Source organism: Mustela nigripes, chromosome X, assembly GCF_022355385.1.
Source record: "Mustela nigripes isolate SB6536 chromosome X, MUSNIG.SB6536, whole genome shotgun sequence".
Classification (NCBI taxonomy): domain Eukaryota; kingdom Metazoa; phylum Chordata; class Mammalia; order Carnivora; family Mustelidae; genus Mustela; species Mustela nigripes.
The window spans coordinates 108,711,578-108,728,719 of record NC_081575.1 but is presented as its reverse complement, the minus strand read 5'-3'; the positions used below and the strand labels follow the sequence as shown (position 1 = coordinate 108,728,719).

Below are 17,142 nucleotides of genomic sequence, written 5' to 3'. Positions count from 1 at the left end.
GATGTGGGACTCGATCCCAGGACCCTGAGATCATGACCTGAGCCGAAGGCAGCGGCTTAACCCACTGAGCCACCCAGGCGCCCTGCCATTGTCTCTTTTTTCCAGTATTAAACACTCATATGCTTTTGGCTTGAAGAAACTTCTTAGTTGGGCGAATTAAAGGTTAATCAGAGAATCAGCATGGATATACTGGGACCTCATGCAGCTTGGCAGATACGTGAGAAGTGGTTTCATTCATGCCGAGGAGCTGTGCGCCTTTCTATCCCTTCCCTGCTCCCCATCCCCACTCCCGAGCGCACTCCATGGGGTCCGAAGCAGTGGGGCTCCACTGGACTTTCCTCTCTCCTCTTCTCCCCCAGGAGGACCTTAAAAGGGAGGTCAGAGTAAAGACTGACGCATAGTCTCACCTAAGATGGGGGGAAACGTAGTTCATCGAACCAATTGACGACTGTCACCAAAAATCCATAAAAACAATAGTACTGTGCCTCTTTCTGAAACAGTGGATGACATAAAAGTCTTAGTGACTAAAACGGTGACAGGTAGCTGGGACCTAGGCTCTCTTACATGAAGGTTGTTTTGCTTATTGTATATTTGTGTATGTAGTGTAACTATTTTGTACAATAGAGGACTGTAACTACTATTTAGGTTGTACACATTGAAATTTAGGTGTTTCATTGGCTGTCTGAAGAAGTGTGGATTGTCTTTTATATAGAGATCTACATTTAAAAAAATGCTACAAGAAGAAAACCACACCTAAAGAAATTTTAAGAATTTGGCACCGTCAGTCACTTTGTGTAATCTAAAATCTTCTAGTTGCTCCATATCTTGAAGTAAATTCCTGTTCACTGAAGTCTTTTGATTGAGCTGGTTGAATACTTTGAAAAATGATCCGTTCTAGCTAATGAAATGAATTTCGCAGTAGGGGTTTCTGCATATTACCTGTATAGTAGTTCTATGCATACGTTTCTGTGCATGTTCTCTACGCAGTTGTAAGGTGTCACTGTATTTAACTGTTGCACTTGTCAACTTTCAATAAAGCATATAAAATGTTGATAAAAAAAAGAAATAATATGAAGAGATCTCATGTACATTTTAGCCAGTTTCCTCCAAACTATCTCATTTTAAAACCGGCAAAACTACCAGCAGAATACTGCCTTCTGAGACTTGTGACACCAGCAAGAAAGAAAATGTGACCCGGGGATATGCAACCAGGAATGCCAACTTTTTCTTCTCAACTTCGTATATGTACGTCTAATAGAGTACTTAACACTCAATATTGGATTTTTTGTTTTTACGAATTTCTTCTCCAGCAGTTGATGAGGTTCCTCAGAAGAGGGACTCTGTCATATTATTACCTTTGTCTCCCCAGTGCTGGGGAAGAGCCTACCTTACAAGGGAGGAAGGGGAGAAGGCAATGGCGTATGACTTACCAAAACTTCTCTTCTATCATCTTATGCATTAGAAAGTTCAAATTCTTCTCAGTCAAGAAAAAAATGCTAAGGATAAGATAAAGTTCTGTTCAGCCTCCACATGCAAATTAGTTATTTAGTTCCTAAATAAATTTAGTTCCTAATATAATGAATAAATATATTTATTATAATATAACAAATATATTTATTCTACTGGTTACTCATCCATTAAACTAATATTTAATGAGTTCTTACCATGTGTCAGGTAGGATGTTGGAAGTTGGGGATACTATGGTGAACAAGACAGACACAGTCCCTGTCCTTATTTTATTCTCTAAATTATAAAGCAAGCCTTTCTTTTTAGGTTTTAAATCTTCTGCATTTAATATTTTCTGAAAACACCCACATTACCAATAGGTATTTTTGTAAATAACATGCTCTGCGTATTAAGACAATGCCAAAAGTATATTCATATATGCCTAAAGAGGAAGTCAGTTGTGGAATGATTTTAATATCAAGTCAACGGTCTTAGCCTTTTTTGCTATGCTATGATAAATATAGCCAGAGAATTAATGCAGTGTACCAAGTTACATTTCCAAGTTCAATGTCTGGTTTCCTTATCAGACTGTTTGGACCATAAAGGCAGGCTCTGAGTGTCTTGTTCTTTTATTCACTGTTGTAATTTTAGCACAGAATCTGTGCACTAAATATATGTGTTAACCAAATGGTTAAATACTCAAGGCTCGTAAGCGTCCCCCAGGATATGAGAATAAATGAATTCTTTTAAAATTTAAGGCAGATGTTATGAGTACCTCACACAATAGGAAGTTGTCATACTACTGCACACATGTACTTCTTTCTTACCAAAGTGGAATGTTAAATACGTTGGAAAAGCTGACCTACAGAGATGGTACACAGCATTAAGTCAGGCCATCTACCTAAATTTATTAGCCAACTTTAATGCTAGTCCTCTTCGCTTCACTTATTACTGACCCACTAAGGAAACAGCTGCCCTTTCTTACAAAGATATGTAAAAAAAAAAAAAAAAAGTTAATTGTTTGCAGTGAGATTTTTTTCATAATCCAGTCATGAGAAATCAAGTTCTTACCAGACTTTGATTTTAAAAGTTCTGCCTTGGTATGAAATTAAAATAATGTTCTCACAAACTGGCAAGTGACTTCAAGCAGAAGGAACAACAGTATTTTATTTTATTACAAATAAACATTTCACAAAAGTTTAATTGGGAATGTATATGTATTATTAAGCAGAACAAAGAAAACAAAGAAATAAGGTACCAGGACCTAAAACATCATTTAAAATCCCACCAATTTTATCTTATGCTAGTAGGTACTCAATACAACTGAACTGAAAATAAACACTTTGTAATATGTGCTTGCAAAATGTATAATGCTGTAGTAGTAAAGTACAGTTTCCAAATATGAGATTTTGTCTGTCAGATTTTTAAAAAGCCTTTAAAAATATGATATGCACAAGCTTGCCCTGAGGGAAAGTAAGATGGAATATAAATTACAAAATCTTTACATATTTTCCACAACAGCATTTTGAAATTGGAAAGAGCAAACAGTGGTGGAAAAAACTGAATGAACCAATTGCTAAAAATTCAGTGCGCTCATAACTACCCGATGGAAATTGTGAAGCACCTTTTGTTGTGCCTTCTTATATCATAATATGAAATGTATAAATTATATAGGCCTTGATATTCAGAAACTTAAGAAAATTTCAAGTTATAAGCCAAACTGTCATCAGAAAAAAGAAAAATCTGGTATAAAATTTGCTACCATAAGGCCACTGTTTCGAGTTCTCTCACGTACAGACACTATACAATTCAGATACTTTTGTTTTTATTACATAAGCAAAACTTCCAACATATAAACGTCTGGATCTAACTCAGGTAAATTCTCTATGAAACCATGCTCAGAGAAAAATGCATCAACAAATAATGCCCTTTTGAGACTTTTTGCAAAAGAAACTGTAGTTAATACAACTTTTAAATCGAATACTGTAATTTAAAAGCAATTAAGTGTAAAAAAGTTGCAGCATTCCACTACAGAAAAATAAAGTTATTTTATCAAGAAAGTTACAGTATTAGTGCTTTAGTGCCAATTTTAACTCCTGACAAAAAGAGATGCTCCCAAGTATCATCCTGTAGTGTCGTTTCCATATGTAATAATTCCAGATTAGATTGCTGTGGCAATGTTTGCATATTCCTATTGAGAGAAAACAAAAGAAATACAGACTTCAAAAGAAGAGTCAGTTATAACATCTGAGCTAGAGTTTTTTCACATTGTAATTGTCAAAATATTTTAATTTATGTAGTAACCACTTGCAGCCAAGACCCCCACAAAGGTATGTGGAACCCCAAAGACGCAAAGTAACAACAGAACACATCAAAGCAGATATCAAACGGTTAAGTCAGTAGGACAAAGAAAATATATGACACTCAGCACACTGGTATTAGTAAGTTGATGAAAAGGCATTCTGCTATTTGGGTGGGTTTCACTGGGGATTATTAAAAAAAAAAAAATTCAAGACCCTTAAAACTTAGCCCCTCAAGCACAGAGCCTGGTGGGACACACACATAGTCTTAAACTGGTCATCATATGGTATCTTTAATTTTAAAACGATATGGACTCTTCTAGCTTGGCTGACAGAGAAAGCTACTGGGGAGATGGGGAAGCATTCTTGCTTTTGGATGGTTACCTACAACATAAAAAGATGTAAGGCTTCCGTGAACACAGGAAAAGGAGTTCACAACAATAAAACTGTGATTAAAGAGGGTAATGAAACGTGGATTCTATACTGCGATGCTATACAAAAATATTAAATTACCAACCACAAACTGGACAGAATAACATGCAACTAATAAAAGAGCAAAAATGGTAAATGGCATGTTTTTCTGGGACATTAAAAATATTTATTAATACATATATCCTTACCTTTTACTAGGATCTTACATTATTAAAACTGAAAGAAATTTAAAAGTTGATTTATTTTTTGGCATTTACATTAGTATGGAAACATTTAATTCCAAACAAAGGCAGTGCTGATAGAAAATTCTTATTCTTCTTTCAATTTTGATTAATTAGTGAAATGTTCAAAATACATGCATATATATATATAAAACATATTATTTTTTTTGTCAACATCATTCCTTGAAATAGAAGTAGACTTCATTGTATCCCATTTCTTTACTTGTTACATAATATAAAAATCATAAATGTTGACCTTCAAATATCCATTGCCTACTAACAACTTCAAAAGGAAACTCTGACTATAATAATTCTTAAAAATGTTTCAACTGAAATATCTTGTTTTCACCCTTGCCATAGCTTCTCCCACACCATCTCTCAGCTTGATCCCCCATTCCTCCAATTATTTGAAAACCTACTTTAGTAGTCTAAATCTTCTTAATCTGACACTGGGTATCACTGCAAATGCTCCCTCGTGGGTCTTCCTGAATATCGTCTCCTCCCCAGAACCCTGCGTACCCACTGCTCATCAAGGAATCCTCAACAGCACTTTCTCCTCAGTTCTAGCAGGATGTTCTACTTCTCTATCACATCCTCCATATTTTCCCCAGCTTTCGAGGCCTTCTAGAAGTTGCACACTTCTTTCTTTACCCAACTCTCAACACTCTACCACCAAATACGGATCTTCGGCTGTCGTCCCTTCTATGCCCTGCGCTTCTCTACGACTCAGTTTGCCTCCTCTGTAAGAGGAGAGTGAAACTCAAAAGTACTTAGCTACTTTCTCTGGCCATTCCCAACATACTGATTTTTCCTCCTCTCATTAGACATCTGCCATTTGTGAAATTAAGCTCTTTGAAACTATGGTTGTACTGATGAGTTAATACAGCAAAGGATGCCCGACTACTATCCTTTCAAAGTCCTGCTTCCAAGGTCGGACACTGGCTTACAGCCAGGAGCTTAGATTTGGGGAGGATTCGCACCATGGATGAGTGTCTAAACTGTGCGAACAATATGGTCTATGGTGAACACCTGCTTTCCTTCTGAGGGTCCAGAATTTGAGCATGTAACTGGCCGAGGGTGCCCACGTGACCAGCCCTTGATAAACCCCCGGCCACCAAGTCTCTAACGAGCTTTCCTGGTTGGCAACATTTCACATGTGTTATCACAGCGTTGCAGGAGGAATTAGGCACGTCCTGTGCGACTCCACTGGGAAAGGACCCTGGGAAACTTGCACCTGGTGTCCTCTGGGCGTCACCTGCGTGCCAATTCCCTCTGCGGATGTGCTGTGTGGCTCTCACTCTAACACGTCACAGCTGTGAGTGTCACCGTATGCTCAGTCTCCTGAGTGTTCCCAGCCAATCACCAAACCTGGGGCTGGTCCTGGGGACCCCTGACACGATGGCTACCACTCACTAACTTTCTAGAGCTATACATGGACATGTGAGAGCGTGTGTATGTATATATGATTAGGCTTGATTCTACTCAACAGGCATTTTCTGAAGACAGGCTATATGAAAGGCAAAAAGGGGAAGATAGGAAGACTGAAGAGGTTCCCTCTATCCTCAAGGAGATGATGATCTATTTGGGGGAAACAGGAAGGTACACAGCAACAGTAAGAGACCAAATGGAACAAGAGGCAGCCCTGATGAGGCTTCACAGTTGGTCTTAAAAGGAAAACAGGTTTTAAAAAAGGAAAAAAGGGTTTTAATAAGAAAACCATGAGGATCAGGAGGCTACTTCTGGGCAAGAGAACACCAGCAGCAAACACAAGCACATGGAAATGTCTGTTATGCTCCAAAAAGCAGAAGGTCCATGAAGAATTGTGCTTAGAAAGGCAGCTTATTAGGACTGGAGCTGGTGATAAAGTCTGGTCTCTTCTCTTGTAGGCAATAGAATCCTTGGAAGGGGTTTGCCTAAGAGTGACATGATTCAGTCTGTGTTCTGGGACAATAACTGTGCTAGTAGCAAATGGACAGAATAAGTAAATCACAGCAGACAAGGAAACAAGTTAGAGGCTCCGAAGATTCCAAAGACAGATGAGGAATATGTAAGAATGTAGCATATGCTAAAGGTAGCGTTTTCAATCAGTGGGGGAAAGGACAAATTATTTAAGTAATGGTGTTTAAAAACTGACGATTCATTGGGAAAAATTAGATTCTAAGCTCATGTTATTTCATAAAAATGAATTCTAAAGGGAATAAATATGTATATGTTTAAAGAATTAACCATAAAACCACTTAAAGGAAATACCATAAGGAATTTTTGTAAGGATAAGTATGATAAGAAATCTAGAAGCCATATCGAACCAACTCAAATAAACTCATGAACATTTATAAGTTTTGTGATGTAAAAGCCACCAAAAACAACTGACAAACATAAAATAAATACCAGCAAAATGTATGACAGGTTAATATCCTCAATAAATCAAGAATGCTTACAAATAAATAAGAAAAAGTACTATCCCTCAACAGAAATGCTGGCAAAACACAGAAATAAGGAAATTGAGGAAAGGTATGCAATCAGCCAATAGACCCATAAAACAAGGCTTACATCATTAATAACCAAAGAAAGGTAAATGAGAACTGTTTTCTTCTATTAGATTGACAATGGATAACAAAGACTGATAATGTAGAGAACTGGCTAGGGTGCAGGTAAACAGGCCCTTTCAGGTACTTCTGGTCAGAGGAGAAACAAGTAAAAGGCAGACTATGGCAAGGTACCAAAATGTCAGTGTGCCCAGTGGTGTTACCGAAAATAAAGAAAACCTGGAAGCTATCCCAAAGTCATCAGCAGAGGCTTGGTTAAGTATGTCAGCAATTATCAAACTGGGGTATGCCTACCATTAGGGACACGTGAAGACTTTTCAAGGAGCATATGGGGACAGATAGTTTGGAAAGAAGTAATATCTAAATCTTCAAATTCCCAGTGTTCACTTTCCAAAACTAACCTGTCTGCACAACTGGTTAGGGCTGGTCCCTCATCTCCTACTTTATATGAGAAAGATACACCTTCTCATCCTGAATTTTACTACTCTGCGTTACCTGGGGATCCCCCAAAACAGGACAATTGGAAATACTGGCAATGATGTCAAGAAAATGAACCTGCCCTAGCAGCTAGTAGTAAGTAGCATACTTCTGCAAGCCACATGGCTTCTGAGTCTTTGCTTCTGTTTAATAAAATTGAAGGAGGACAAAGTCGTAAAGTAAAAGTAAACATTCAAAACAGTTTTTAATGACAGATCACTAAGTGTTTTTTGGGCCTATAATTCAGAGTGAGTCCAAAGAACCAAGTGGCATTGCTACAAGAAAAGTCCTTCCATTCTCATCTACTTTAATCATACAGACAAAGTTTCTCAGGACTTACATCTATAAAAAGAAAAAAAAAATAGAATTAGAATGGATACTTAGAACACTACATTATTCTATTAGCAATAAGTAACATTTCTATGCGAATACATGAACTATCTGAAAAGAGATATGCATTTCCAATACATCTTTTGTCTAATCAATACTTAACAAAACCTGTAATATATTTATGCTACTTTGATCAACTATAAGGCTACCTGAATGCAGAGGAAATATTTAACGCCTGAGAGTCACAGAAACCTATTAACATTATATGTCAACTTTGATTTGGTGATCAATAAAAACTTCCCAAGATCAAAGTCTATGGGGGAAACAGAATGAGATCCAAATTCAAGGCAAAAAAGGGAATGATACAAAATTTCTTACAATAAAAGAGGTTGTTTGCATATTTTAGAAAATGAATGATGTTAAGTCATCAAATTTCGGCGGTGTGAGGTTCCACTGAAGAGCTTCCAAAGAATGATGTAACAGTTTTAGTTAAGACTCTCAGTATTTATATACCAGAAATTATATATACCCCCTATAACAATGTAAACTTATGACAAAAAAAAAAATACTATTAGAAACTGACCTAAAAGTATACAAGGAGGTAAATAATTTTTCAAAATTTCAGGGTATGTAAGCACAGAATGGAAATAATATGCAGCCATGAAAATGAATGAGATGAATGAAGTAATGACTGAGGGATAGAGGACTTGCACTGGCTGATGTAGGAAGGAGAACCAGGAGGATTACCAGAAGTTTCTAGACTGGCTGGCTGGCTGCAAGGAAAAACCAGTGGTCTTGGGAGGAAAGCGAGTTTGATTTTATTTTTAACAGTGTTACTGAGATCTAATTCACACACCATTTAAAGCTTAGCCATTTAAAGCATAGAATTCTACAGTTTTTTAGTATCTTCACAGAGGTGTGCATCCATCAGTCACCACAACTGGTTTCAGAGTATTTTCTCAGCCACAAAGAGTCCTGATACCTGTTAGAAGGCACACACATGCCCCTATTTTCTCTTAATTCACTGGTCTCTGGCGACTGCCAATCTACTTCCTATCTCTATGGCTTCATTTATTCTGAATGTCTCATACAGATGGACTCATGCAATAGGTGGTCTCTGTGACAGACTTCTGTCACTTGGCATCATGTTTTTAAGGGTCACCCATGCTACAGTGTGTGTCGGTGAAAGTCTGATTTTGAACGTGCTGAACATGAGGTGCCTTCAGGGCAGCCATGTGAGGGTGTCTTGGAGGCAGCTGGAGGGTGTCTTGGAGGCAGCTGGAAATCTGTAGCTCTGGAGAATGGTCAGGGCTAAAGACATCACCAGAGGTAACATCTAGGACCTTGGGAAGAGGTGTGGGCAATCAAAGCAAGTAGAAAGAATAAACAGAAGAAAGAATGCTAGGGAATGCCTGTATTTTTTAAAGGATGCATGGACAAAGAGAAAGCACCAAATAAAACAAAGAAGTCAGAGACGTAGACAGGAAAACTGGAGGCTCCTGAGGTCAGAAATGTCTGAAGGTGATGATGCCCTCCAGGGACAAAGCAGGTGTGTGACACAGTCTTGTTGAGTCCCCTGATCTTGGCTCCCAGCCTATCTTTGCACTCCACAACTTCTGAGGGATTTTTCAAGCCCAAGCACCACAGTTACCAGTCTTTAACTTCCCTCTTGCAGGGTCTTTACACTTTCTCCTTTCTCTCCTTCGCATCCATGGCCAGCGCCCCGGTGGGCACCTTGCTGACAGGCCCCTGAGAACTGCTAGTGCATCTGCGATGCTCAGGAATGCCAGGTCTCCCTGACTGAACACACAACTGCTAGTACCTTCTCAGAAGCGGTGTTCTCAGAGGTGGTTTCATGAATTTTTCCTGCATTCTTTGTCCTACTCTGGTACATATTCTGATCCTCAAGAGTTTCTGAAAACTGTGTGATGAGTGGAGGATATTTAAGGGGGTCACTTGTGAATGACTGCGAATAAAAGACCAGCTTTATTCCAGGTGGTAACAGACATGCCTCCCACCCCCCTCATCTTCTAGCCCAAGCACAGAATTCAAGAGAAAGATGACACAGTAAAAGGGAATCTGGGTGCCAGAATGGGATTAATAATGACAAGTGTGGATAAATCAGGAGGAAGAATTTCACTTCCGTACCTCTCAATACTGCTTGGGAACCCTGCTCCTTTGTTGGCAGCTGGGGAGCCACAACTGCTCTTGTTAAGCAGGACAGGAAGACATACCAGGAGCACGTCTAGGATCAATCTCCCTCCCCCTGTGAGACTGTTTACCATTGGAGAGCAGAAGCACATGTCTGATGGCACAGTAACCAGATCCTACTACATTTGGGCATCACAAGACTTTCAGGCCATGAAGGATCATCCCAGGCATTTCACCAGGGCCAAGGAGTGAGCAGTCCAGATGAGATCAATCTAAGCCTCCCTGGCGGACTACAAGGCATGTACGAATGTGTATGTTCCTATCTAATCTCAGGCTCAAGCAGCTCCTAGATGAATTCATTGGTCATGAATCTTTAATTAATCTAGGTGGTGATCTAATAACAATTAAAAGAATGAACTCCCTATTAGGGCAAAAAGCCAGACCAGTGCACAGATATTGCGCAGACTATAGCTTCTCTCCGGGACAGTCCTTCAAAGTTCTCTTCAATACAGAAGCTTGAGATGAAAAGTGATACAAATGGCACTTCATACTCAGTAACTCTATTTGAGCACAAGTTTCCCTAATCTAAGGGAAAGGGGACGCATGCAAGACTGGAAAAAAACTGAAGACTCGAAGCCTTCATCCCTTTTCTTCAGGGCATAAAGGAGGAAGTGAAATGAACGGGTCTAAGTCATCAGTTTATACACGTGGAATGGTTTTCAGAGCGCACGGAACCACTGGGACAGCCCAAAGGCCAGATAAGCCTTAAGTACCCTACTGCAGACCTTGGCAGAAACAGAGACCTGCAATGCCCAATGCCTCATTCCTTTCACTAAAGGTTGGAGTATGTGGAACTCAGCCATCACGTAGGGTGCTAGAAGTAGTGCATGTACCTAACTTCACGCCATACTGGTAGAGCTGGGCCTTGTTCAAACACAAAGCTATAAAAAGCCTATTTACGCCTTGCTTGTAGGCACTGACAGTAGCCAGAATGGAAAAGCCCATGTCAACGTAGCTCCACAACAAAGACATATGAAGTAGCATCCAGAGGGGTAGGCCTAAGAAAAAGAGTAGTAGACACTGACTGTTAAAACGTGCAGTGTGTCGGGACTACTTCTAAAGCACTCAGATGGCAGCAAAAGGCAAAAGGAGGCAGGCTATGAGCTGCACTGGACCTTAATGCTATATTTTGGATGTAACTGATATATCTTGGATGATACAAAAGCCAAGGCCCTGAAGACTGGAGACTCATAGCAGCTTGTGGCCCCCTCTAGGACACACTTCTTCTTCTTCTTCTTCTTCTTTTTTTTTTTTAAAGATTTTTATTCATTACAAAGAGAGAGAGGAAGACAGAGAGCATGTGTGAATGGGGGGAGGGTCAGAGGGAGAGAGAATCCCAAGCAGACTCCGTACGGTGCGGCGTTCAGTGGGGGCCTTGATCTCAGAACCCTGAGATCATGACTTGAGCCAAAATCAAGAGATGGACACTTAACCAACAGAGCCACCCAGGTGCCCTTCCGGGACACACTTCTTATGTCCTAAGATGAAGGCCTGATGTCTGGTTTCTATTTGCTGTTAAGTGAAGCTGGTGGTCACTGTGGTCTGGAAGGACTGGGTGCTCCGTAAGAAATGGACACAGTGAGGCTAAAAAAAGAAAGACTAAATGGCATAAGTTCAATGAGCATACAGAAACCGCAGGCTGAAGCAGACAGTCAAGCACTCAGGAACCCCCCATCATCTAAAAACTGGAGGAAACACAGAATCAAAAGAAGAGAACACAGAGCAAACCAAAGAGAAACACAAGTACCTGAAACCCAACCTTGCACCTGAGAATAAGGCTTGCCTCAGCCTTCCTCCTTGAGTGGAAATCAGTGACTCGCTTCCCTGTGAACAGCCAGGCTGCCAGCTGTGACTGGGGACAAAAACCTAGAAGGTCTGCTGCAGAGAAACTCGCCACACGAGACAGGAAGGAAAGCAGCAACTCAATCTGACAGTAGGGAGGTGTACAAGAGGGGAAAATGTGTCCAATTACATTCAATTTTTAAAGAAGGGATGGCATTCCTAACATCAATAACGTCAAGAGTAACATGCATGGTGAGATTAGAAACTCTGCCAAAAGTATTCAGTTAAAATTGGGGGGTGAGAGAAATTACAGAAGATACAGTTAATGCTAAACTTAAAAAAGAGAGAGAGAAATTATGGAAGATAGTTAACTCTAGACTTTAAAAAAATGGTTGTCAATTCCATTCTACTAGTACATCTTTTGAAAAATAAGTTTAACTAAAATCACTAAGCAAGCTCAGTGTAAAGTTTTCACAGATATGAATATTTAAGGAAACAGTTACAGTTAGAAAATTTATAAAACACAGTTGGACTATTTAACAGTAACACTGGATACACACGCATTTCTCAGAGAAATTATAGCCCCAAATGAACAAAAATGAGTCAGAAAATTGGCAAACATGCCTCAATTAACTGATGTAATGCTACTGTTCCCATTTAAAATATATAGAATGTAATTTTATGTCATACTTATGCTGCATTTTCAAATACCAACATGACATTTAAAAAAAATCAACCCACAACTAAAAGAGAACAAAATTCAAATTATCAAGAAACTTTTTATTAACATTAAGAATTAGCACATGTGGCAATGGTTGCAAAGCATTATGAATGTAATTACTACCACTGAATTGTATACTTAAAAATAGTTAAAATGGCAAATTTTATGTTATATGTATTTTATCACAATAAAAAACAACATGAATGGGGGAAAGAAAAGTTAGTGTGTTTTGTAATTGTGTGCCCCTTTTTATACAGTCAGTTCAATATTTTTTGGTACTTAGATGATTCACATTGTATAAGGCTAAAATACACCAGTTAAAAGTCTGTACCTGAATTTCCATTTCAAAGATTAATCATACAACAGACATTCCAAAGTAAAAAGTTCAAACAGCTGACATATTCATGGTATTTGAGGCACAACAGCAAAAAGCATTTTAACACTAAAACAGTCTCACAACTCTATTACCATCACTCCTTGAACTTTGTCTTCAACTATCATGCAGTAAGAACATCTGTGGGATCTAGGTTGTAACTTAAGTCAAAATTAAATTAAAAAAAAAAACTCCATCCATTAAATAGATATAACTTAGGAGCTTGAAAGTCACTCTATACTTTTAAATGACCATAATGCAACTAACCTTTTTTTTCCTCAGTAATTTTTCTCTGAATTTATTAGTGATAAATCCCCTTGGACCAGCAAATCGTAACCGCTGATATTTAGCCTGAATGTATAAGCTCTTCTGTACTAGGCCTGATTTATAGTGGGGCTGGAATCGGCCACCTCTGAAGTTGGTCTGTAAAGAAAAAAACAGTAAGTGCAAAAACTACAGCTTCCAAATATTTTAGTATAAGAAATGGGAAAATGTCTGGTGCTTGGAACCACCCATGATTCTAGGCCCTGCGTGTATTAAAAGGGAAGAGGTTAATGACGCTTATAAAGTTTGTTTTCTTCAAACTAGGCTTGTAGTTTATTTTAGATGATGATTTTTTAAAATTTACATAAAAGCAATTTTTAAAAAGATTTTATTTACTTATTTGAGAGAGAGAGAGAGAGCATGAGGGGAGGGAGGGGCAGAGAAAGAGGGAGAGACACAAGTACACTCCGGGCTGAGCACAGAGTTCCAGGACGGGGGCTCGATCCCAGGACCCTGAGATCATGCCCTGAGCCGAAGTCAGATGCTTAACCCACTGAGCCACCCAGGTGCCCCTACATAAAAGCAATTTTAAAACTAAGTTAAAAAACTTGTAATTCTTTAAATTTGTCATGTGAAAACAAGTAACTTTCAAAAACCTTACCTAATAAGCTAAAATTATCCTTTCGATTCATAATGAAATATATCAAATCCCAAATGGGCGAAAACATTAAGTATCAACATCTATTTAAGAATCAAAAACTCTCTTAACTTCATTCCTATCAGTATCTTCAAGCCAATCTTTATTTACCACAAAAATACCAGTATAGCAAATATTTTCAAGATAAGAGTTTAGGGGCGCCTGGGTGGCTCAGTGGGTTGGGCCGCTGCCTTTGGCTCAGGTCATGATCTCAGGGTCCTGGGATCAAGTCCCGCATCGGGCTCTCTGCTCAGTAGGGAACCTGCTTCCTCCTCTCTCTCTGCCTGCCACTCTGCCTACTTGTGATCTCTGTCTGTCAAATAAATAAATAAAATCTTTAAAAAAAAGATAAGAGTTTACACTGAAAAAGACCATTTCTTGGCCCGCATATTACCTAGTATTATAACAGACATAAGAGGGCAATGAATATTTGTTTGATTGCCATATGGGAAACGTACAAATGGTATATTATAATGTAGTAATTATAAAAAACCAAGCACAGCCCTCTTTCCAGAATTATTTAACAAATGGGGGTGTCATACATAATGAAGCTCACTACTTTATTTAAAAAAGCATTTATGCCAGGCCTATTTTCCAGTTATTTTCTTAAGGCTACAAAAAAATTCGGATAAAATATAATTAGAATAAGACACTATAGTTTCATTAAAACTACCTGTGTAAATTTGACGTGTCAGAGCTTATCTTGAAATTTACACTGTTCATTTTTACATATCTAATAAAGTGACTACTATCTTGTATTGAATTAGTCCATTAAAAGCAAATTTTAATAAAATAGCTCCTTTTCTTAGAAAGGATTATTTCTCCTTCCAATTTTACTCTGAAGAATTGTGAATTTCTAAACAATCATATAACATTACACAGCTTTAAATGATTGGTCAAAAGAAAAGATTATTGCATATATTTTAAAAACATTTAAAAGTAATTAATATTAAATATATTTTCCTTAAGAAGAAAGGGTAATAGGAAATAGGCCTTATGAGGATCTTAGAAAAATACTACAAGCTGTATCTGACCAATAGGAAGCACTGATACCAGAAAGCCCAGCTACACTGCCTCTCAGTTACACAGACGTCACATTTTCAGCTGATTTTGTGGCTCAGGATGCAAGCTTAGAAGATAGTATAAAACACGCTTATATTCTATGGCCACTGCTATTTTTGAAAATCTAATGCCACACCTGTTTTTAGGTATATGAAACACTGGCTAAAAATGTTATCTGCACAATGTCTTCAAATCGTGTTATTACAAATGGAAAAAAATCTTCCGACATCTAGGAATTATGCTCTCAATGAGCCAGGTATTAATGGAAGACCACTCAACTACCTCTTAGTCTATGGTTTGGGGACAGTTTATACTACCTTTACGCTCCTATTAATTTTCTCCTAATGAGCTAACTACTCTATCCAGGATGCTCACAAAAAAAGCCTAGATTATTTTCCTTTCTTTTGGAGGGATGGGGAAAGAGGTTCTATAGAGTTAAAAATATTAATAAAGTAGGGTACCTGGCTGGCTCAGTCAGTTAAGTGTCTGTCTTCGGCTCAGGTTGTGATCCCACGGTTCTGGGATTGAGCCCTGCTTTGGACTCCCTGCTCAGCAGAAAGTCTGCTTCTTCCTCTCCCTCTGTCCCTATCCCCTCTCATGCTCTTTCTTGTTCAAATAAATAAAATCTTTTAAAAATATATTAATAAAATACCAATCATAAGCAGGGAATTCCATCAAAATGGATTTTAAAAGTATGTCAACTTCTTTTTTTTTAAGATTTTATTTATTAGAGAGAAAGAGAGAGAAAGAGAGCACAAGTTAGGAGTAGGGGCAGAGGAAGAGGAAGAAGCAGACTCCCTGCTGAGCACAGAGCCCAATACCGGGCTTGATCCCAGGACTCTGAGATCATGCTCTGAGTCAAAGTCAGATACTTAACGGACTGAGACACCCAGGTTCCCCAAAAAGTATGTCAACTTCTGAGAACAAGCAAAGAAATATAGTACTTTATGCTATAATTCTTATTGGTATATCTGTGGGATGAGGTGTTCTGAATAATTAATCACTTATATCAGACATAGCAACACAAACAATTGGAATGCAATGAAACAGGCTTTAACAAAGCTTCCTGGACCAGAATTTTTCCTCAGATGATGCAGAAGTCCTCTGAGGGTTGTATGCCTACAGGCAGGATTTTTCAGTCTGTGAACTCTGGAAGTTACAAAGCCATGCATTTACTTCTTAGAGGTAAAGGGGCAGGCTTAAATGGAAGGTCTAGAACCCTGTCTGCTTCTTCATCAAGAGCCAGCCCATCTGCATCCATTTTATATCTTTGTGTTTTCCATGTAATCTTTGAAAAAGGGTTCCAATGGTTAAAAAAATATCTGAAACTCAGGGTGCCTGGGTGGCTCAGTGGGTTAAAGCCTCTGCCTTCTGCTCAGGTCATGATCCCAGGCTCCTGGGATTGAGCCCCGCATTGGGTTCTCTGCTTGGCAGGGGGCCTGCTTACCTCTCTTTCTCTTTCTCTCTCTCTGCCTGCCTCTCTGCCTACTTGTGATCTCTCTGTCAAATAAATAAATAAAATATTAAAAAAAAATATATCTGAAACTCAAGTCCTGAGGAAAGGGGCTATCATTAAACTGATTATAGTTAACTACAAATTTATGTCCAGAAATATTAGTTTATAGCTACTATTTGAAATATCATAAAAGCAGCTTTCAGTTTACTAACACTTAGAACATGCTTGGAGCATAAACACAAAGCTAGAATTAAATGGAAAATAACACTCAATACCTTAAAAGGTCTTCTAAAGCCTGCTGTGTTTTGACGTCTTCCCTCAACTCCAAAGGGTTTCTGAGTAATGATGTCTTTTCTCTGCATAGTATAATTCTGCATGAAAAAAGTATTAGTATAGATTAATATATTTCAATTTTATTTTTAAAAGTTCATCTTATCATTTAAAAAATACCAGTTTTGGGCAAAGGACGTGAATGGACATTTTTCTAAAGAAGACATCCAGATGGCCAACAAACACATGAAAAGATGCTCAACACCATTAATTATCAGGGAAATGCAAATTAACACTAAAACAAGATACCATCTCACACCTGTCAGAATGGCTAGAATCAAAAACACAAGAAACAAGAGTTGGCAAGGATGTGGAGAAAAAGGAACCCTCAGGCACTGTTAGTGGGAATGTAAACTGGTACAGCTGCTGGGAAACAGTAAGGAGGGTCCCAAAAAAATTAAAAATAGAAAAACCATAAAACCTAGTAATTCCAATACTGGGTATTTACCTAAAGAAAATGAAAATAGTAATTCAAAAAGATATATGCAACCCAG

General features: G+C 38.4%; 1 protein-coding gene across 4 annotated transcripts in view; it reads right to left on the bottom strand.

The window, feature by feature from the left end:
• Positions 1-2,587: 2,587 nt before the first annotated feature.
• BCLAF3 (BCLAF1 and THRAP3 family member 3) overlaps positions 2,588-17,142 on the bottom strand; it is a 59,336-nt gene continuing 44,781 nt past the window's right edge. For all 4 annotated transcript variants that reach the window (XM_059385365.1, XM_059385364.1, XM_059385363.1 and 1 more), the window contains 3 exons: positions 16,594-16,689; positions 13,107-13,262; positions 2,588-3,637 (listed from right to left, as the gene is read on the bottom strand). In XM_059385365.1, coding sequence (XP_059241348.1) covers positions 3,608-3,637; positions 13,107-13,262; positions 16,594-16,689 — 282 coding nt within the window. In that variant the 3' untranslated portion in view covers positions 2,588-3,607. The remainder of the gene's footprint in view (positions 3,638-13,106; positions 13,263-16,593; positions 16,690-17,142) is intronic.